Here is a 22,180-nt window from a genome sequence, read left to right as displayed (position 1 = left end):
TACTCTCGTAACCCCATCATGTCATCTGGCCGTTTTATCGGAGGAATTGTCATTGCCTTGTTCTTTGGTGGTGCATTCTTTGGACTCGGAGACAATTACAAGGCATATGGATCCAAGGACTCGTCAATCTTTGCCTTGTCTTTCTTCCCACCATTGTTTGGTGTTGCGTCCATTTCGTACTGTAAGTTGTCGGTGTTGTTGATCCAACAAAACGGCATCATTTCACGTGTTATCGTTGCCCATTCTCAACGATTTCACTTGTTTTCAGGGTTATCAATCCGTAAACTATACTACCAGGAAGTCTCATCAGGCTTTTACAATCCCCTTTTCGCTCATTTTGCCAACTATTTGACTGAGATTGTTTTCATGTCGCTCGTCATTGTATGTGACGACTTTGTGTGTTTTACCTCTGGCATACTCTAGTCTCACTATGGATTTTTTTCCAGACACTCGTTGTCTTTATTCAACTACCAATGGCAAACTTCCATCGCGAGAATTGGGTCTTCATTTGGGGCATGGCTGTTCTGCAAGTGTTTGCTTGCACGGGATACAACATTATGTGCACCAATTTATCGCCTAGTATTCCGTATGCTAACGCCTTCGTGAGTATCCGTCAAAAAAGTCCTCTCGCCATATACTATACTAGACTCAGTCCATATTTTTTGCATTTGATTAAAACTGACTCCCAATCTTCATGCTCACCTAGTTCAACTTGCTGTATTACTACTCTCTAATATTCGATGCATACTATGTCACGGACACGTTTCTATTCAACTCGTGTAGTTCGTGCCAGAACTTTTGGGCTTGGTTGGGCTATGGACGCTCATTATGGTTGGCATCCGTCAGAAAGGAATATGTTGGTACGTGCCTGTGATGATCACTCTCAGTTACAGCTTTTGGTATAAAGCAGCTGAAGAGCAAAAGCGAGCTTGACTGTATCCATTCCATCGATCGCCTTTGTCGTTAACATTCTTCACAACTCAACCCAATTAGGTTATTCATTAACGTGTACTCAAGCCGAGAAGCTACCCATCAACTTGGAAGGTTTGACCAAGACTGCCATCGCGGTAAGGGTTTGCAAACTGATGCTGCACACACAAAAAAAAGTGCCTTCATCAATCTATCGAATTTCATATAGAATGCAACCGTCACTCTGTCACTACAACTGGCATCCGGAAACAAAACCTTGCTCGGTCTAGCCGCTACCAACCCAACGTTATTCTCCTCAACAATCGCCTCTCTATCCTCAAACGCAGCAATCTCTTCAGCAATTGGAGGTGTCATGACGCAATCACTGACGCTTGCAGCAGCAGGTGTGGCTCAAGATCCGACATTTGTGCCATTCTTGAATGCTACTTTGACTGGTTTGGGAACGCAATTTGCTGTCGCTACGGGAGCTACTAGTGCAGCTGCATTATCTGGATACGAGACAATTGCGTATCTGATTTATATCATTCAGACACTCAGTGCTAATGTAGCTGGATTTGGATTGCCTGATAACTCGGTATGCCCTGCGTCATCTGGCACGACGTATCTTATTGGTATTGGTGGTGCTACTATTAATGGTATGTAGTTGATTTCAGTCATCCTTTTTGCTTCCCATATTTTTGGTGATCTCCTAGCATTCCTAAACTACTTCTTACAACTCTAACAGACATTTACGGTATCCCGGATTCCTTCTTCCAAGGAAATTTGGTGATGCTCGCGATGTTGGGATTCACTGTCGGATACTTTGGTCAGTGGATCTAGAAAAACAAACATCGTAGATACATTGATGATTCTAATTGCCTTTTTTCTCTTCTCTATGCAGCCTTGATATGCATCAACTATCGACAACGTTAAGAAGTTATTACTGCTACCACCCCTGTTAGTGTTTCTGGTGTCTGTCTCTCCTTATCGACTTTTTAGTATCATTGTTCTTAATCATTTTAATAATTGAATTTGAAGCTTGAAAAGGATTATTCATCATTTTGGTATGGACTTATTGACTGGTACCTTTGTGATGTCTGCAAAATCAAATAATAGTGGCATAGGTGGAGCAGCTAGTCCTAGTATTGGTTGACTTGCGAGGGCCTGTTTTGGTTGTGGTGCATTTTGAGGGTTGGTATATCAGTGCTTATTAATAACAAGATCTTGACTCAAGGAAGACGGCATTTGGGGTCCATTCTTCCAAGTAAGTTTGGTTGTTGTGCTTCCCATGTTGGAACACTTTGGGGTTGTGAAAGGATCCAAACCACGCTTTGAAGGATTATATGAGCTATTGGCTTATTCTCTTTGTACGGATTTGATTGCATCATGGCCCCTCAACGGTAAAGAACCCTATTCATCACTGTGTGTTGAACTGGGTTGGTGTCGTCGTGTCTGCCTCCCCTATAATCAGTGTGATTAGATCTCGATCACAGTAATATATGAATTTTAGATTTGAAAAAGTCAGTAAGAATGAAGAAACGCGCCGTGCTCTCTGTGAGCAAGCGACCGTTGGCGATGTTTTGACAAGATTTGACGCGAGTAGTGTTTTTGAGCAGTTGGACGTCGTGTTTTACATGATGATTACTAGTACAACGATACAATTACAATACAGTGATGAAATATGCCTCGGCTTTGATAGATTGGGAAGGTTGTTATATATGCAAGTTGATGATGTATTGATGACATCAACTTTGAGCAATGGTTTAGGTATGAGGTTGACGATCAGAGCACTGAGAATGCGTTTTCTACGCGTAAAATAGAGTATTTGATTATGTCATGGTCGATAGTTGTGGATAGTTTTCTATGAAGCTGCAAAGCATGTGCTCTCAACTAAAAGCAAGGCCAGTTCAGAAACAAGCAATTTGGGTATATGAGCGGAAGCGAGGTGAGTGCGAGATATATATCTTTAAATTAAATGCGAGTTATATGCGATGCTCCTCCTTGTCCTTGCTAGGATAGACACACGTCAACAAGTTGGCCGTTTTCCTAACGCAAAGCATTATGTCATAGGCGACCACAGGACTGCTGGATGTGAGTCGATTGCCAGTACGCAACATCGTAGCATCTCCTGAGCCATCCGAATCAGGCAGCCCATCCACCACTCCCACCCAAAAGAGAATATCATTGGCATTCCCTGCAGCTGCCATCTCATCATCCATACTACACCCAGCACACTCACAGGACAATAAGCCAGACAATACAATCTCACATTCAGACATGTCCCCCGCTCCAGTTACCACCCTCCTAGACGACATGGACGAAGACACTGTCATATATGCCAGCACTGATCCATCATCCTCACGTACCGACGATCAGGACTCGGACGAGGACGAATCTTCCACTACAAACATATCTACCGATGATATAAAACCAGCATCTTCAACTAGCACAAGCACTTCCAGTACTGCCATCACTACAAACCCTATACCGCAACAAACAAACGAACCAGCTGGGTATAGACCACCGCACGATCCAAGAGCTGGCTTCTCCATTGGGTTTGCTGAGGATCGGAATAGAAGGCATCGTCGTACCATGGAGGATGCTCATGCCTTTATTTCTAATTTCTTGGATGTGCCCGGTCAAGGTAGAGTGCTTGAATCAGAATCTATAGTTTGTAGCGTGTTTTTAGCTTCCAGCGTTCTCACACATGAACACTCATATCTAGGCTACTTTGCTGTGTTCGATGGACATGCTGGAAAGGGTGCTGCTGAATGGTGTGGACAGCATTTCCACGAGGTAAAAACAACTGGGGTTGCATCATCACTCTTCACGGTATTCAACCGCTCATATTCAACGTTGCATAGACACTACAAGGCCTCCTCCAAAATAGCAGCACAACAATACCCGAAATACTCAACGAGAGCTTTACATCAACCGACAAACAACTCGCAGCACGACCAGGAATGTTTTCAGGATGTACAGCTGCAGTCGCACTCCTTAGAGTCGAAGATTGCGATTTCGAATCATCGTCTGGGTCATTGCAAGATGTGAATATGGATTCGTCTACGACAAGTAGTGGTGGTGATTTGCCGAAAAAAGTGAATGGACAGGCGTCTGTCAAAAGGGTGAGCACAAAAGGCTGTCAGTAGACCTTGCTTATGACTCTAGGAACTCGAGCGTGCGACAACCGGAACTAAATCATCTTTTGCTTCTAGCGAGTATTGTATACAGCTAATGCTGGAGATGCCAGAGTAGTGTTGTGGTAAGTCAACATCAGTCAGTACGATATTCAATATTTCAGACAGTGACATTTTTTCTTTTTGCCTGCAATAGTCGCAATGGTATCGCAGAAAGACTGTCATACGATCACAAGGGCTCGGACTTATCAGAACAGAAGCGCATAACTGAATCTGGTGGATTTGTTCTCAACAATCGTGTCAATGGTATGTTTCTTTGAGGCTCAACCTAGCCAAGAAAGAGCTCCATGTACAATTTAATGATGTTTTTATATTCATAGGTGTACTAGCTGTCACAAGATCGCTCGGTGATGTTGCTATGAAGGAATGGATTATAGGGAATCCGTATACAGTGGAAACACCTATAATTGAGACGGATTCTTTCATGATTGTTGCTTGTGATGGGGTGAGTATTAGCTGAGAGGATGTGTGGTTTAAAAGTGTGTGGATTGAGAAATTATACACGTATCTTTGGAATCTTCTTTTCCGCCATATTTGGATCTCGGAAAGTCTCCCTTTCTTATGACATGGCATTCACTCACACAAACAATTATCATCATTTAATATAGCTATGGGACGTATGTACAGATCAAACTGCAGTCGACCTAGTATTGAACACACTAGATCCACAAAAGGCTGCTGAAGAACTACTAGCCTACGCATTGGAGCACTGGTCGACCGACAATCTGTCTGTGATTGTGATTCGACTGGATCCGAATTGGAAGTATGATTCGCAGCCTGCCAAAGCTATCGTTACGGCTTCAGGACCTATTATTGGCTAACATTAGTCCAGAGTTTGTTGTTTGCTGTTGGAGAGAGGGGAGTGTATGGGAAAGAGGAGAGGGAGGACTTTTTGTTATGTGTGTGTAGTGTGATTGGTGTTGTGTATTTTGTGAAAATCAAAAGAGTCGGAGGGTCTTTCCTCCCTGTTTTTATAATTTGCAAGGATGTTTGCAATCCAAAAAAAATTGATGCCTGAAAGTCTTTTTGTAAACACTACTACCCTTTTTACTCAAAGAACTTTAATTTTTATCCTTTTCAAAGATGGAATACGCAAGTGGACTGTTTGTGGTGTTGACAATTGGCGACAGAAGGGAAGTTGTGTGTCTCTCGATCTCGATTGCACAGGATGTCGGCAGCTCCCCTCGAAACGACCAGGGCGAAAATAACCGTGGTCATACTTGTTTTCAAATCAGACTTGTTTTCTGTTGCATTAACTACTCTACCGAACGTTATGGACGAGACGCTATCGTGTGTGCCAGCACTGATCGATCAACCACACGCACCACTATGTACAATCAAGTGTCGGGTGGACGGATGAATCGCCAACAACGAATGTATCAACTGATCATATCAAAGAATGCTTCCTGTCAACTGGCACTAACGATACGCCACCATATTCTAGAGCTGCTTTCGCCATTGGATTTGCCCAAGATTGGAATTGGAAGAAATCCTCTTGCTTGGCCTTTTGAACGATTTGGGATTGTGTGTGGTCGCAACCAGACATACTGAATGAGTCGTTTCAGCATCAGCGACCCGTTAGTGAGAAACGACTCGCGTGCAGTTGAAGATTATCGGTGTTTCTCTCTCTCATTGCAAGATGCGAGTAGGGGTTTCGTCTATGACATGCATTGGGTGGTGATTTGCTGAATGGAGTCAATGAGCAACCGTTTGTTAAGAAGGTAGGCATAAAAGGGGAGCACGCAAGGTAATCATGACTTTAAATGCTTGACCGTCAGATACGCACACTCGTCCCATCAATCTAACGAGTGTTCTGTACAGGTTAAGTCGTATATGCGAGTATATGCGTCACCACTAAACATCTCCAAAGCCGCTATTCCTTCTTTTCGGATTGAGACTGGACGCCTGACGAGGAAAATGCTGTTCGTTTGATACCTTTCATTTCAATGATCAGTTGTGTTCGTAGCTGACCTTTGCATTTCAAGATCGATTGGCAGTTTAGTGCCATTGTAGGCAAATCTAGTGTGGTGTCTAAACAAGACGGTGCTGGTCGCATCTGATATGCTTTTTTTGTTTAGAATAGTCAAACGGTCTCGCAGAATCACAGGGATACGATTCCAAGCGCTGTGATATATCAGAAACGAAACATTTGGTGTCAACAATTCGTCTTGAAGGGTAAGATGTTTGGATGTTTTTCAAGGAGCAGCGAAAAAACGAAGGAGTACTCAGATCGATTTAATACATCTTGTCAAATTATAAGTGCACCAGTGGTCACAAGGTCGCTCGTTTGATATTGCTATGAAGAAATGCATCTACTTGAAATGGATTCCTTTGGTGTCTCGTCATGGGTAAATGTCAATGCTGGGATGTGTTATCATGGCAGGTACATATTGAAATTGTTTTGTGTCATGCTTTGAAACTCTTCACGGAGTGAACCTCTCATACCTAAAATACATTATCACAAGCCACTGGGACGCATACTCAGACTTTTATAGCATTGATGCACAAAACCTTTTTTTTTGTTCGTGTCTAATTTTCAACCTCTCGCCTATTACTTTCTCACTATTCCTCCTTCTTTTAATCACCTCTATTAGAAATTATCAGCCTATGCAGTGGAGAAATATGCTTTGGCTGATTGTGAATCGAGTAGATCCCAATTCTGAACCTGTCAGAGCTACCGTCACCGCTTCACGAGATAGCATCCGGGAAGATTTGGCCTAATTTTGAAGCATCAAACCGTTGTTGGGAGGCATTGCTGTCTGTGTGGTGGTTGTTGTGCTTTGAACACACCAGGATATCATTTGTTGCCTTTTTGGTAATTGCACCGATGTCGTTGCAAAAGATGGTTACGTTTGTACACGCTACATTAAAAGAACATGATTCATACTTTTCAAAGCGACAACGTCAACAGTTCAGAAGATTTTCGGAAAGAAATGATACATATTTTTGAAGTGAAAGATGCAAAAAACGGATGTGTCATTACTAGGACGAACTCTACAAAAGCATTTCTATATCCTGATTCTCCCCATCATCATTACTCTGTGCCAACTTGACTAGCACAAAGTCCAGAGCATATGTGTTTTCGTTGCATCTAAGTAAATGAAAAGATGAGTAAAGCAAAAAAAGCAGAATTCGCCAATTACAAACACTCACAGTTTCGAAGTACTCTCATACAACCTCCCAATACCCTTCGCCAACCCCCTCAAAACACCTCCAAATTCCGCCACCCTCACTCTCGTATACCTCGCATGACACTGCAGCAGCGCCGTCACAATAGCCAAATGGAACTCGACACGTCCAGACTGTTCCACATACACAACAACAAACCTCAGCAGCCTTTCTAGATATCTAGGCGGCAGTTCAGCAGCAATCAGCTCAATATCCGCACTCGGTATAGCATCATATGCGGTTTTTATGTGTGCGTGTTCACCGAGTCGGAGCGCCGTTACGAGGGCACGCAAGTATTCGTGTTGGGATATATACGTGTGAATTGCTTCGGGCGTTATATCGGTGTCTAGATCGTATGGATCAAATATAAGGGTTTCGTCTAGCGAGTAGAGGAGCAGGCCTTCAGTTGATGCTCCAGCCCAAGATCGGCCTGTTGGAGCAAAGCGGACGCAGCGGGTCCGCGCTTCGGGCCGCGTAGCGCCTCGTAATGACATGTCTCCTTTCGATACACCGGGCATGGAAGCGTCCATCCTGTCTTCTAAATCACTGGCTTCTTCGTCATCGTCCTGTATTAATTCGATTGGTCCAGCTTCAGTCATGTTTTTTGAGTTTAGGAACTCTTGGATGCCGTCCAGTGATAAGTTATGTGATATCTGGAATTTCTCCAGCAGGATTTGCGTTGATGTATCATATATACAGACGTATTTCGAGTTGCCACCTGCGAGGATAGCACTGCCGTCTACAGTATAGCATAACGAAGTGAATGATTTACCAGCTGCGGAGTTACTGGATGTTGTTCGATCTGTTGCTTTACGACCACCTGATATATCACGACGGCCTTCTACAGATCCAACCTGTCTGGCATCAGCTACGTCCCAGAACGATATCTGGCCGTCCAGTGTCGAAGCAGCTAGCTGGCGTCCATCGGGACGATATGCGAGTGCCAGTACTTCAGATTGGTGGTCGAACGACTCTGTCGGCACATTACGTGAGAATACATCCCATAACCTGACTGTTCGATCCCATGAGCAACTGGCTACTCGTCCTTCAATGGGTGAAAATACAAGTCCACTTATAGGACCGGTATGACCACTCAACACGTCTAATAATCTACCAGTGGATACACTCCACACAAACACTTCATACGAGTCTCGGGATCCAGCTACGACGACTTCTCCACTGGGATCAACAGCCAAAGCAGAAAACTGTACAGGATTCGGAGACGTAAACGTCTTGAAATTACGATATCGGATTAAATCAAAAGCTCGTATCGTTCCATCTAACGAAGCTGTAAACACTACTTGTCCAGCTTTGGCGAATTCTACTGCTTCGATTCCAGACGTATGTTCAGTGAATGTTACGTGGCAGAATCCTGTTAAGGTACTCCATATTTTCAGCTTGCCGTCATCACCACCTGTTGCTACGAATTGGCCATCCGGAGAGTATGCTACTGAAGACATGTCATGACGATGGCCCTGCTGTTTGAGGACGTAGGATTCGGATTGCCATTCCCAGACTAGGAGTTGGCCTAGCTTGGAGGAGCCGAATGCGAGCCATTCGCCTGATGGGTTTATGGCTACTGCGTCGATTTTCTTACTCGAGATGCTAATTGTTTCGAGAAGGTTAGTTTCAAAGTGCTGAGAAAGTGGAGGAGAGAAATATATAGTCGCTGAATTTCCACCAGACAGATGTTCGGTTTTTACCGTACCTGAGAGTATGAATATTCGTAAAATCAGGCAATTCCCATAATCCAAACACACCATTCGACAATCCAATCACAAGTATCTGCGATGAAGAATGGAAGGCAGCACTAACTACATTGACTCCACCACCCTGTTTAAAGTAGTGGCGTTCCGATATCCTCCATGTGGCAGATCGTTTGAGGACAGGTCGAGCGACCAGTGGTCGTTCTGGCTTGAGTTTCTTTTTGGCTGGCATCTCTTTATCTCCATTAGCATCATGAGCATTATCAGATGCTGCAGATCCATCGTCCTTCTTCCATATAAACAGTGATCCATCTTTACTGACTGAATATACTGTCGACATATCAGCACCCCACCATGCCCTTAGCACTGAATGTCGATGTCCAGACAGCATAATATGTTTCACATGCTCTTCTCGTCCATGTTCTGATTCCTGCATATTAGGCTCAATCTCATATATACGAACGGTCATATCCTTTGAAGTGGTCAAGATATGGCTTGAATCTGCAGACCAGGATATAGACAAAATGGTATCGTAATGGCCTCCTAGTGTCTTGAAGAGCACAAATGGAGCGAATTCACGAGTGAAGCCTGGAGCTCTCCAGATTTGTAAGAGTTTGCCTATTGTGACTGCAATCCAGCGATTGTCTGGACTAAAGACAATGTCTCGGACGGGGGATTTGAAGTTGAAATGGTGCAGGACTACTTTGCGTGGGAAGTTTACGAGCATTGCTTGGCCATCTAGCAATGCATTTCGTCAGATTCACTCGTTTTTGCACACCTTGGACACGATGTACCTTCATCAACAGTCAAAAGAAGAGCTCCATTAGGCGATAAAGCGATCCTTGATATATTTTTACGGTTTTCGAACGGTAGAGTCAATGACTTGTTCCTGTTTAGTAAGAAACAGACTGAGCTTATGTGTTGATCCAAACATTTTCTGTCAAAAGTCTGATGTTGCCTCATACCCAACCAAATCAAAGACGGTGACTCGATTTCCGACGGGAGATAGAACTGAATTGCCATCAGGAGTGAATAGAAGGTTGCCTTGCTTGTAGACAGTCCCACATAAGTTGGCAATCTGTGATTAAAAAAAGAGGTCGAGTGCAAATATGAAATTAGTCAAGATCGGGGAGAGAAAACAGGTAACAGAATAGATCAAGACTGTACCCTAAAGTCTAGCTTCATGGCTGTCCTATTTGAGTATGAATTCCAGATAGATCTGTCTAATTTGTCGAGCAGAGTCTTTTTTTTTTTTTTAAAGTTCTTAAAAGTCAAGAAAAAGTTCAACGCTCGCTGTGTGCATGGAATCGAGGAAAGAGACACGGTCAAAAGTTCGTATTGTCATGCTCATGTTTTACGAGGCAGTTAACGCCGTACTCGAAAAGAGTGTTTTCTATTCAGGTGTGATTTTCAAGACATCCAGTTTACGACACAGTCACAGCGCCAACGTGACGAGAGGCACCGTGATTGTCTCAAAACCCTAGAATTATTGCACTTTGACGCTCTTCACTTAGAGCGACCGCTTGTATATCATCGAGAATCGCTGCAGTTTTGGTAAGACACAACAAATGTGAGAGCATTTGTGTTTCTTTTCTCTAGTGTACATGTTTTAGAGGCCGTTTTGACCGAGCTTATTTGTTCATAGAGCTTATTTTTGTGGTTTGTTGAGGAGCCGACTAAGAATCTGACAAGGACTTTTACGAGTTAGGTGAGAAGGAGGCAGTCAAATACTTGCTTGCGCTACCGAGCTACCGAGTCTGCTGAGGATGCTAGTGAGTCTTTTTCAGTATTCATAGTGTGGTAAGTGGGCTCTGGTTGAGGCTGCTGCTGAAGTAGTGTCTTCTTCTTCTTGTTGGATTGGTCCTTGTATGCCTGGGTCGTAGATGAGGTGGATGGGAATGGCCTGAAAGAGGGTGACGGTGCGCCAGGCATTGCAGGGGAAGAAGGCAATCATATGAGCAACGAATCCAATGGGAAGAGTCATAAAGTGTTGGCTAAATGGCTGACGGAAACACGACAGATCAATAGCTGCTTCTTCAATTCGAAGTTGTGAAATAGTATATACGCCTTATGGCCCCATCAACTGAACTTCTTTACCCGAAATCAACACCACATACCTGTTGGCTTTTTGGTCTCAACTTATATTCGCAGTACATAAAGCAGGCAGATCGCTTTTCAAATTCCTTCGCTTCAAATTCACATTTCTCATTTAGTCTAATATTTATACACATGTTGAACATTCTCTAATCCAGGTCGAATAGTTGACCACACATCACGGTTCCCAAAAAATGCAACAATATTCAATCACGTTCTTCAAGTACACGAACTCTATCGTGCGAAACCACGTCAAACAATCAATCAGTACGAAGACAAAAAAGATTCAAAAGTACAGAAGAAATTCCTGATCTTTCAGAAACATCCTTCAAATCCCTCCTCAGATACTCGTTTTCGATACACAGCTTTCGCACCCTATCTTCCAGTACTCCAATACGTTATCTTCCAGTACTCCAATACGTGAATCATCACCAGCATCACCATCATTTTTTGTCATCTCTCGGCAACATCGTCAAAGTCCCAGCACTTTCATGATCTTGAGTCGTGTTTTCTTCATTCAATACTGATTTCTTATCATCATCATTGCCATCATTGATTTGCTCTTCTTCAACCGTCACTTCTTCTTGTTTGAATGGTGACGTGGAAGTAGGAGATGAACGTCGTCTCTTGTTCTTCCTCTCTTGTTTAATCATAGATACGCATGATAGGGCAGCAATAGAGTGGTGTTGGAGGGGAGGAAGAGTAGGAGTGCCGAATTTTGCTTTTAGGCGTTGTTTTGAGGGAAAACTCTTAGTTCCAGCTATGACCGTATAGAGTACCGAGAGGTCAAATTGGGTGAATGTCTTGAATTCATGAAAATAGAAACGTTTGAATGACTCGAGTTGCGGTTTGCGCCTAAGTAATGTGTACTGTGAGCATGATGTGATTTTTGATCAAATGTGTGTTGATCATAGATCCAACAAGCCCAATTCATGATGAGATAAAGGAAGCAGCGTTATAATGTCTAAATGAAACCGTGATTTCGAATGAAAACACGTCGTTCAATCGTCTGTCTCATGGCGTCAATATCGCAAACTCCCAAACCAAACGTTGCAACATACCAAAATAAGCTCTACCACGATATGGCCGAATCAGTGCTCGTAGCCAGCACAGCACACAAATTAGAGCAATTCCTGCTGCTGTCCAAGTCAGCCAAAGGAGCCGGATGTGCTAAATTGATCAATGATGCTCTTGCAGCTCCTGGAGTTTATGTCTTTGGTGAATTGCTAGAAATGCAGAATGTTAAAGAGGTGCGTGTACCATAAAATATAGTCGTATTATGTGGGATTTGTTGGTATTGATCCTAGACTCTGTTTTATTTTGGCTGTTTATGAAATCACATTTGACATTTGAGAGCTACATTTGAACAAACTCTTACCATCTATACGTTTACTCTAGTTGAGCGCTCTACCTGATTTCGAGCCACATTATCGATTATTGTCCATCTTTGCGTACGGAACATATCAAGACTACAAAGGTCTCATGTCGATGAAGCTTCAAGAGACAATGTTCATTTTAACACTTCCCCTCCTCTGTTTTTTTTCCTCTCGCAGAGAACGCTGCAACACTACCACCATTGACTCCTACACAAGTGAAGAAGCTCAAGCACCTATCACTCGTCACATTGTCTGAACGCACTCGAGTAAGCTCATTATACAGTACTGTGATATCTTTTTCTTTTGGCTTGTCTTGTTAGATGTTTCCGATACGACATCCGCGCACATTCAATGCACTTCAACCAACGCCCATCGTAATCTCACTCATGTTATAGTCATTGAACTACTCATCCCTCCAAACATACCTCGACATGCCCAACGTCCGAGAACTAGAAGACCTCATCATCGACGCAATCTACAACGACGTCATAAAAGGAAAACTCGATCAAAAAAAGGAAGCCCTCGAAGTCGAATACGCCATGGGTCGTGACCTCCGTCCAAACCAATCGACACTCTTACTCTCGGTGCTCTCAAACTGGATTGCGACATCAGAAGGTCTGCTTACAGCACTAGACAACAAGATGAATAGCATAAATAAGGAAGGACGAGAGTATATGAATGAACGAGAAGAGTGGGACAAGAAGGTGGATGTTATGAAGAGTGAGTTGAAGGCTGCTGGACCGCCCAAGAGGGGAGATGAGTTTGATGGATTCAAGTTTGATGGTGGTGTGGATCGTGATCGAGGCAGGGGAGGAGATTATGGGGGGATGGATTTCATGCCTGAGGAGAGTGGGAGGAGGGCAACTGGCAAGAGGTATGTGTGAGAGATATGTGTTGTAACTTTTATGGTTCATGATGAAATTATTCCATTGGATCATAGGGTTTTTTTGTGCTCGTCGACGAAGGCCACTTACGCTCTGTTCAATTCTTCTCTAGGTCAAACAAAGGTCAACGTTCTATCCGAGATCGACGCTAAGAAACCTGTGTCCATAACATTCCATATCATAACTCGTTGAATCGAATCCCCTTTTGCAAATAGAAGTGTCTTTATGTATAAAAAAGCAATGTTATCTGTGTTTATGTGTAAAGAGCTATACATATTTCGTTCCTTCCCTCCCATTAATACAAACTGCAATCTTCTATTTCTCTTTAATCACCCAAAGCAGCAAGCTGAGCAGCCAGCATTACCTGTAAATCCTGCAACTTGTGTTTGACCTTCCCCTTTTGAGCTTCATTCATTTCCAATCTCTTTACCGTAGATGGCGATTGCGTCGGATCCAGTTCCAGGTACTTGCCATCGTCTAGTATGATTGCGATGGTTAATTCTGTTGAGTGCTGCTTATAGTTGCGGAGTGTTGAGCGTCGAGATATGTCGTCGTCGTCATTGTCGTCATTGAAGGCTTGTTGTGAGTCGAGGTATGAGAGCGGATTGTGTAGTGGAGAGCCGCTAGAAAGACGAGTGCGAGTGAAAAAAAGCAGCCACCAAATTTGTGATCCAACAAACTATGCAACATACTTGACACTAACAACATAGTCCGTCCCCCTCATTCTCCGATGCGGCATATTGGAGCTCGATGATGTGGTTGATGCCATACTGTCCCGTGCGTTGCTGCCACTGTATGTTGTACTGTATGTCGAGTATGATGCATCGGCCAGATAGTCGGATATGGAGGCCGACTGTACATGATCTGGGAGTGAGTCGATGAGAGTGATGTATGTGGCCATGATTTCTTGTTTTATGGTGGATATGCGGGATGTGAGGGTTGAGATGCGGGATTCGACTGTATGTGTTTTATGTTTGTTAGTGATGTGAAAGTAAGATGATGCATAACAATATGGATGTATAACAATATGATCGATGATGATAATAGATGCTGTATTATGTATACCTTGAGAGTCAAACTTGTCGAGAATGTCATGGCCCATCATCTTGGTCGAATGTTTTTGCTGCGATTGTTTTGATGAGGGAGGATGGTATAAGCAGGCAAGCAATAAGAAGGATAGAAATGGGGAATGGATTGTAATAGTAGATCTGTATAGTCAGGCAGGTAGATCGTCGTTGATCTTTGCCTACTCCTATAGCTGGCAGTGATTCTTACAAGGAGCGAAAACAGATATAAGTGCTTCAATGTACAAGTCAAACGTACTAAAATTCCCATCGTTCTAATACCAGATATTATAAAATTGAAATTTGGCCAATTTGGCATGATCTAGCATATTTTTTTTGGCCGATTTTGTCGCGTTTTGTTACGCATTCCCTCTCGCAGCTAGTTCTCAATCAAAACAAGAGTAAATAGTACTTGCCGTATAAAAGCAACATGTAAAATCTATAAAAGTTGATGATTGCTATCTGCTATCTCCTTTGCTAGGTGATCTTGTGGTTTTCGTCAACGCTTATCAAAGAATTAGGCAGTAGTAGTGTTCAGCCAAAACATTTTAATCCCACCAAACCTCAAATTATCAACTGGATTGGCTAGAAGCTCTATCTAACTTGGAACGAGTAATACGGATATGAAGTTCGGAAAGGTATGCATGCAATTCGCTCTAGTTGATATTCGAGTCTATGCGGGCAAACGAGGAATTGGAATGCTGGACGAGCAGAATGATGAGGGAAGTTTGGAGTGGATGTGTGAGGTTTATTAGAGAGTGACATCTGGAGTGTCTGTTTGGGTCTGTGAAATCTTGATGAGGTATCCGGTTTCCGTTGACGTCGTGGTGTTGAATCATATTTGGTGTTGATCGAAGTTCTACGTTTTGTGTGAACATTCGTCGCTTGTGGTGATCTGTGATCTCAAAGAGCTTTCAACTCGAGCTTCGTATGCATCATGATTATGTATTCATCGAATTGTGATCAAGTGCTGCCGGATGCTGTTGAAGCTCTCAACCGACAAAAAAAGTCACATAATCTTAAAACTACGACCACCCATTGATCTAACAACTCTCCTCTCCTCCTATAGTACATCGAAGCCGAATCAGTCCCAGAATGGAAGGCCGCATACCTAGACTACAAGGCCGTAAAGAAACAGCTCAAAGAGCTTCCGTTTCTTCGCCTCCCACCTCCTTCACCTGGTGGTATACACCACAACTCTCTTCGCAGAAATTCAATGTCGCGGTCTGCTACCGAGTTGAGACAGAGAGGGCCTGGGAGTGGTGGTAGTCTTCTTGGTGGGAGTCGACAGACGTCGCCTGGTTGTAAGTCATTAGTGGACTCTTTAGGTTTGTTTTTGGCGGTCTAAGAAGGTGGTTTTAGTAGGACCGTCGGCGCTGCAGAGCGATGAAGAGTTCTTGGCTAGTACATTGAGGTCTAAGAGGAATGAGGAGAAGCTGTTCTTCGCGTTGTTGGATGCTGAGGTTGGAAAGGTGAGTTGGTGGATGGAAGAGGACAGCCTTAATAAAGTCAACTTTAATTCCGATGTAATTCTCTCCCTTTTTTCGCATCTCTGATCTGCTGTTTTGTGGTATAGGCTCAAAAGTTTTATGAAGGTATCGGGACTACAAGAGTTATCACGTTGCCAATTGTGGCATACAATAAACACTGCCTTCTTCCTGTTATCTCTCTGTTCATACTCATACTGACGTTTAACGTTGTCTTTTAAATAGATCGTGAAGCTGAAGCACTTAACAAATACGAAGAAATAGAAGCCCAATGCCGATTCGTAAACTCTGTAGATCCTCCCACACAACCATCCAAACAACCAGTAAAAAAAATCCGTGAGCTACTAAAAACACTAGACGGATACGTAACCGCTAAGGGCAACAACATAATCCACCTAACCAACAAAGACGAAGAACATCCAACCTCCGAAACCCCTCCTGTAACACGAGCAGATGTCAAACGACTCCGTAAAGCTATATTGGAATATTATAGATCACTGTCACTTTTAAAGAACTACCAAACGTTGAATCGAGTGGCACTAGAAAAGTCACTTAAGAAATATGCACGCCATTTCGAAGATTGGGGTGGTCGTGCTGCATATGCTCGTAAAGTGTTGAAGCTATCGCTTTTTGATAAAAAGCACGATGTGGTGCCCAAGATGATTACCAAGACGGAGCAACTGTATGCGAGTACGTTCGCTGATGGGGATAAGAAGCGGGCTATGCAGAGGCTACGGTTGCCTGATTTGAGGAGTCAGCCACATTTACTGCCGACGTGGAGGTCTGGGATTTATCGTACGTGTTGCATAGGTCAATGTTTCGAGAACTTCTTTTGCAGCCTCACTGACTTTTGGTTTTCTTAATATCTGTAGTTGGAATATCACTGGGTCCAATATTCACCACTATTCATAATCTACTGAACAACCAGATAACGTCCAAGGATCCGTACACCATGTTGCAGCTATATGGTGGATTCGCGTGAGTGGTGTAATGTCTCGCGTAGAAGCGTTCGTGACATGATACATTCTGTTTTTTTTGACCCATTGTTTTATTTTCAATAAGGATACCCATACTGGCATCATTGCTATTCTCAATTGATTTATATTACTGGAGTCATGCTAGGATTAACTATGTATTTATCTTTCAACTTGATCCCAGGTACCGAGATTGAACAGAATGCCTAGTCACCTCATTGGAAAAGAGGAAATGACCATCCTCTTGGCCTTAGGAACTTTCTAGTGTTACAAGAATACATTGAAGTGGCCTCCTTCGTAGTCATGATGTGGTCGATATTCTTGTATCTGACCGTCATTGACAATATCTTCCCATTTGTACCGTCTGAGATCTATCCTGTGGTATGTAACATGCGACTGCCAAAGAAACAGGAACTATGAGCAAAGCGAAGAGCTAACTTTCATCGCCGTATCTCCCTCAACTCATTAGATATTCGCAGGCCTAGTAATCCTCATATTTGTAAACCCATTCAACGTGATGCAAAAGACATCACGGTACTGGTTTCTCAGCTCATTGATCCGGATTGTGCTTTCTGGATTATACGAAGTCGAGTTTCGAGATTTCTTTTTGGCTGATCAGTTGAATTCCATGACGTATTTCTTTGTTGGGCTAATGTATTTCGGGTGTGCGTTGCAACATGGGTTGACTGATACAGGTATGCATTTGTGCGCTTATTCAGGTTTGTTTTGAATTACCTTTTTGGATCATCGAATACCAACTGTTCGTCTTTTCTCAGACACATACTGTAACGGCGCATCAAAATCATGGGTCCTCCCTGTGATAGCAGGTTTACCACCATTCTGGCGCCTCATGCAATGCGGTAGACGATTCATCGACTCTGGCGGAAGCGCGCCGCATGCATTGAATGCCATCAAATACATCTTGTCCCTTGCAGTCATTTATCTAGCTACAGCACAGAACATTGAAGGTGATTTATGGTTGCGAGTGCTGTGGATTGTGGTGTCGGCTTGTGCAAGTTTGTACGCTACGGCTTGGGATGTGTTTTGGGACTGGTATGTGGTGTTTGCAGTGTTGGAGCTATTGAGCCAAAATATTGAAATTAATTTTTCTTCGTCTATAGGGGTTTGGGAAAGAATACGGCTGACATGAAGCATCCTTTTTTGAGGAATGATTTGGCGTATCCTTTTATATGGGCAAGTGCATTGAGATTGAGTCTGTTGCATAAGCCCACCAATGTAGTGGGATCTTGTCACATCAGACTGCTTGTTTTGCCCAGTCGATTCGTTAAAGTCTTGCCTTAATTGCTGACACCACTACCTTTTCCATAGCTCTATTATCTCGCTATGCCGTTGGACTTGGTCTTACGTTTTGGTTGGATTATCACTCTGTCTCCTTCGTTCTGGGTGCGGCAGTTTCCAGCACTGGGTTTTGTGCTGGCTATTGTAGAGATTGGAAGGTATGTATAAGTTGACTGGGTTTCGTTTCAGCAGATTATCTGCAGCCTTGCAGTGATTGAAACTAAAACGACAAAGAAAAAAAAAATTATTGGCAAAGATAATCTTCACAAAACACTGAAGCAGCTAAAGCGACACGCACACATCTCCGTCTATAGGAGAACCCTCTGGAACCTCTTCCGCATGGAGAACGAGCACGTAAACAATGTCGGTAACTTTCGTGCCTTCCTCGACATGCCACTACCATTCGAAGCACACGCTCTCCGCCCCTCATTCTCTAATCGGCGGCATCCACTCGAAGTCGAATCTGATCCGGAACCTGAACCTAAGATTCATTTCGCGCCTACGCCTAAAGGGGTGCTGTCTGGACACAGGGCGTTTGATGATATGGAGATGGAGCCGCTTATTTTGGATAATTTTGACGATGAATTGGTCATGGGTGGTAAGAGGAGTCGGACTGTTAGTGAGAAGCAGTTGTAAGGGGACGTTTTTTGGTAGTCAATACAATATTTTGCATTTGTGATGAACCGGATGCTTTGGAGTCATGTTGGTGAATCCTCCGTGACGCCGTTCTCAGAGTTTTCCCGTCCTCGATGACTATGCTCTTAACTGAATGCCCCTGTTATGTGCAGAGACCAATAGGCAACTCAGAGGGCTGAAATGAGTTCTGGTTGTGAGTCAAATATTCGAGATCCAAGAAAAGTTCATCTTTGAATGTGTTGGGCATCAGAGTTGATAGGTGAGTTGGGACGATTTCGGAATGATTCTGGATTTGGAGTCAATGACGGTTTACCTAGGGTTTACACTATTTCGTGTAGCTTTTGAAGCGATGAGCAACAAAAAACCACGATTATGATATATTCAATGGCTCCATGTTGCTGCAAATTTTCTGATTCTAGATTGAAGCTAACCACTTTGTGTTTCCTTCAGATACCCGGTGCAGCTGATGTAATACATGACTACGATGGAGCACGATGCTGTTCCCAGATGATTGCCAATACAGAAGCAGATATTGTACTCAACAGCGGTACTATCCAAGGGCTGGAATACAGCCACAGTTAGAAACCGATATAAACGCATAGACACAAGCTATGACGGATTTTTTGGAATCGGTTGTCAACTGGAATCATCAAGCCTCGTCGACATTGAACCCAATATACAGCCAAAAGCAGTTGATTCATACGAAACACCTCAACGCACATCACTCGCCGCCTGAGTGAAAGGCTTCTCGTCATGCCCTGAGCAAAAATTTATTATGGTGCTGTGTAAATCTATAGAATCTCCATGTTCAACTTGATCACAGTTGGAAGCTCAATAGAGAATTGGCTATCAGGAACTCCTTTGGTAACACGTTGGAAATCGATACATCGACGCTACATCGTTTTGCGATCATCATGTGGTCGCTGATTCCCTTTATCGACTGTCATCTCCTTGTATTGTTGGACGACTTATACTGTGGTATGTGTTCTTGCCAAAAAAAAGGGGTTAATATAAACGAAGGATGGATCGTGATAGCTCCTCCGTCACACTCTCAACACTCTCCTTCAGTTACTCGCTGTTATACTACTTGTTGCCTTGAAACCCCGATTCATCGTCGTGCCAAAGGGCATCACAGTGCTGGATATTTTGGTAAGTGTTTTTGGTTACTAGAGAAATTGGACTTTCTTATCCCTTTTTTAACAAACAAATTGCTATATCTATGTGCTGAGCAATTAGCCCCGTTAGGCATAATGTCGCGGTTTGCTTCGGTTATCACTTTCTGGGTGCAACAGCTTCCATCGTGAGTTTTCTGGTGAGCCATTGTTGAGGTTGGAGGGTGTGTTAACGATCAGTTTGGGTATGCTTGAAAGTCTGGAAATCGAGTCAAATAAGAGAAATTAAAAAAGAGAAATTCGTCAACTGTGATAGACAAAAAAAGCTAGAAACAATCGTTGACGAACATAATGAAGCTAAAACAACTTTTACAATACTTCAATAAAAGAACGCTATGAAATTACTTCCGAATGGAGAAGCCAGCACGTAGACAATATAAGTAGCCTCAGTGGCTTGTCACTAGGATTCGAAGCACATGTGTCAAGGCCATCGTTTTCGAATCCGCCTCCGTCTTGAAGTTGAAGGTTCTGCTTCTGAGCTGCTCCTATAACTCAAGGAGCTGTGTGTCTGGACGTTGAAACTGTCAGGATATGGAGCCTCTGAAGTTGAATGATCCGCCTTACGCGTAGTGAGTGAAGAAGGGTGCGAGAGTAAATAGGAGAAAAGGGACGGTTGTAGCGAGTTTCGAGGTGCAATACAGTTGAAATTATGGTGGTAATTGCATTGAAGAGACAGACAGTTCGAGTCAATTGAAGGCCCATCAGGATCTTTTTTTGTTCTGTCCATTCAGCGTGTTCAGTCAGCCACACCGCGTCAGGATCATCAAATATTAAATACGACGCGATATTAAATGAATTTCTTCTCGTAAGCGCCTTTCATTCAGTTCAGCTTGAACGATTGAGCACCACGAATTCGCAGCATCCAACCATACAACCCAACACAACATATTCAAGCCATTCCACCACGAAAGAACAAGACAGCCATGCTCACCGAACAAGCAGCAGACAGTAGTACATCATCAGGTCCAGCTGTATCGAGTAAAGTCGTGATGCTTGAGACCACGGATAGGTCCCAAATTGCAGTTCCAACGTCTGATCTTATGGCTTGCACCGAGTTATTGCCATTGATCAAACCAAATGAAGTTATAAAGGTCCCGCATATCAGCTCACAGATCTTTTCAATGGGTATGTACTATTGTCATTGATACATTTTGTTTTGTTGGCAGTTGAATGAGGGGGTTGGTTTGCATGGATGAAGGGAGTGGTGGTAGATGCAAAGAATTGGATGATGCCGATGATCATGGATGTATAAAGAGATCTATCCTGATCATTGGTCATCATTCGTATGGTGTTTGTTATGTTCACTGCGCACAGTCATTGAGCTCTGACCCAACGCAAGATGTATGAACTCGTTACTAACCAATACCCTATCGTCATCATCAATCTAATCATACTAGTATTGGCATACTTGCGTCATCACAAGGGTGACACTTTTGACGCTACCAATGTCACTCTAGAAGATGCACGCGATGCAGAAATGATCAACATGAACAATAACGATCTATTGCAAATGACTATGGCTGCTGATATCCTTGGAACTGAGCAGGTAAAGCAATAGCCAATGCAGAAACCTGCTTGCTGCTTTTGTTGTATGCCTCTAACAACATACACCCCTTCGAATACACAGCTCATGGCATTCTTGAACAAACTCATGGGCAAACGAATGGAAGGAAAGACTGAAGATGAAATCCGTAGTATGTTTGATATCGCTTCCATCGGCAAAACCGATGAAGACGCTGGCGCTGAGGGTGTAGAAGGCGGAGATGAGGACTATGAAGAAATGGATGATGATGAAGAGGAAGAGGAGGGTGATGTAATGGATACTGATGAAAAAGTAGACGAGGTAGCTAAATAAGGCTCAACGCACCAAGAATGTCGGTATACCATAAAACACAAAAGAGGCATCAGTTTGTATATTAGGAGAGGACAGAGAGGGACAAGTGTTGTATATCTGTAAAAAGACGTTTATAGAAAACATGAATCAAGGAGGTGCTGGATTTGTTGTACGGTGCAATTCATATGTAGTGAAGGATGATTTTCTTGTTTGTTCATTCTAGCTGGCTTCGATCGATGATCGGACTGGCAGTCAGCACGAGCACGCGTATCCCTCTGATACATTATAGTCGCTCTAGTGGATGCGCAGTACGCGACTGTGCTTTTCTAAGTGCACTCACACTCCCCTCGCAACCATCACCAAGAAGATGAGCGAAGTTA

At 43.2% G+C, this 22,180-nt stretch overlaps 6 protein-coding genes across 6 annotated transcripts; 5 read left to right on the top strand and 1 right to left on the bottom strand.

Annotated features, from left to right (window-relative positions):
* Positions 1 to 18: 18 nt before the first annotated feature.
* On the top strand, positions 19 to 1,842 carry SmJEL517_g04535 (uncharacterized protein; the record flags this gene model as incomplete). The annotated part of the gene is made up of 8 exons (XM_031170463.1): positions 19 to 181; positions 269 to 381; positions 447 to 602; positions 707 to 860; positions 994 to 1,067; positions 1,139 to 1,565; positions 1,655 to 1,735; positions 1,811 to 1,842. The coding sequence occupies 8 exons, from the start codon at positions 19 to 21 to the stop codon at positions 1,840 to 1,842; spliced, it is 1,200 nt and encodes a 399-aa protein (XP_031023601.1).
* A 997-nt stretch (positions 1,843 to 2,839) lies between these two features.
* Positions 2,840 to 4,927, top strand: SmJEL517_g04534 (uncharacterized protein; the record flags this gene model as incomplete). The annotated part of the gene is made up of 8 exons (XM_031170462.1): positions 2,840 to 2,854; positions 2,980 to 3,553; positions 3,635 to 3,705; positions 3,774 to 4,034; positions 4,125 to 4,171; positions 4,243 to 4,352; positions 4,427 to 4,551; positions 4,715 to 4,927. The coding sequence occupies 8 exons, from the start codon at positions 2,840 to 2,842 to the stop codon at positions 4,925 to 4,927; spliced, it is 1,416 nt and encodes a 471-aa protein (XP_031023557.1).
* Positions 4,928 to 7,100: 2,173 nt separating this feature from the next.
* On the bottom strand, positions 7,101 to 10,912 carry SmJEL517_g04533 (uncharacterized protein; the record flags this gene model as incomplete). The annotated part of the gene is made up of 7 exons (XM_031170461.1): positions 7,101 to 7,197; positions 7,260 to 8,879; positions 8,983 to 9,718; positions 9,775 to 9,869; positions 9,946 to 10,058; positions 10,148 to 10,172; positions 10,725 to 10,912. 7 exons carry the CDS (start codon positions 10,910 to 10,912, stop codon positions 7,101 to 7,103), a joined length of 2,874 nt encoding a protein of 957 aa, XP_031023602.1.
* Positions 10,913 to 12,156: 1,244 nt separating this feature from the next.
* SmJEL517_g04532 (uncharacterized protein) lies at positions 12,157 to 13,334 on the top strand (the record flags this gene model as incomplete). Its single annotated transcript, XM_031170460.1, has 4 exons — positions 12,157 to 12,324; positions 12,473 to 12,551; positions 12,628 to 12,716; positions 12,846 to 13,334. 4 exons carry the CDS (start codon positions 12,157 to 12,159, stop codon positions 13,332 to 13,334), a joined length of 825 nt encoding a protein of 274 aa, XP_031023603.1.
* A 1,687-nt stretch (positions 13,335 to 15,021) lies between these two features.
* On the top strand, positions 15,022 to 18,794 carry SmJEL517_g04531 (uncharacterized protein; the record flags this gene model as incomplete). The annotated part of the gene is made up of 13 exons (XM_031170459.1): positions 15,022 to 15,036; positions 15,468 to 15,702; positions 15,761 to 15,870; positions 15,975 to 15,993; positions 16,111 to 16,680; positions 16,758 to 16,863; positions 16,948 to 17,043; positions 17,114 to 17,240; positions 17,329 to 17,554; positions 17,636 to 17,912; positions 17,981 to 18,095; positions 18,189 to 18,316; positions 18,473 to 18,794. 13 exons carry the CDS (start codon positions 15,022 to 15,024, stop codon positions 18,792 to 18,794), a joined length of 2,346 nt encoding a protein of 781 aa, XP_031023558.1.
* Positions 18,795 to 20,889: 2,095 nt separating this feature from the next.
* SmJEL517_g04530 (uncharacterized protein) lies at positions 20,890 to 21,821 on the top strand (the record flags this gene model as incomplete). The annotated part of the gene is made up of 3 exons (XM_031170458.1): positions 20,890 to 21,091; positions 21,364 to 21,512; positions 21,594 to 21,821. The coding sequence occupies 3 exons, from the start codon at positions 20,890 to 20,892 to the stop codon at positions 21,819 to 21,821; spliced, it is 579 nt and encodes a 192-aa protein (XP_031023559.1).
* Positions 21,822 to 22,180: the final 359 nt, after the last annotated feature.

The sequence above is a fragment of the Synchytrium microbalum genome (assembly GCF_006535985.1).
Source record: "Synchytrium microbalum strain JEL517 chromosome Unknown SmJEL517_scf0031, whole genome shotgun sequence".
Lineage (NCBI taxonomy): Eukaryota > Fungi > Chytridiomycota > Chytridiomycetes > Synchytriales > Synchytriaceae > Synchytrium > Synchytrium microbalum.
Note: the sequence above shows the minus strand (reverse complement) of the source record. Positions and strands in the feature narration are given on the sequence as shown.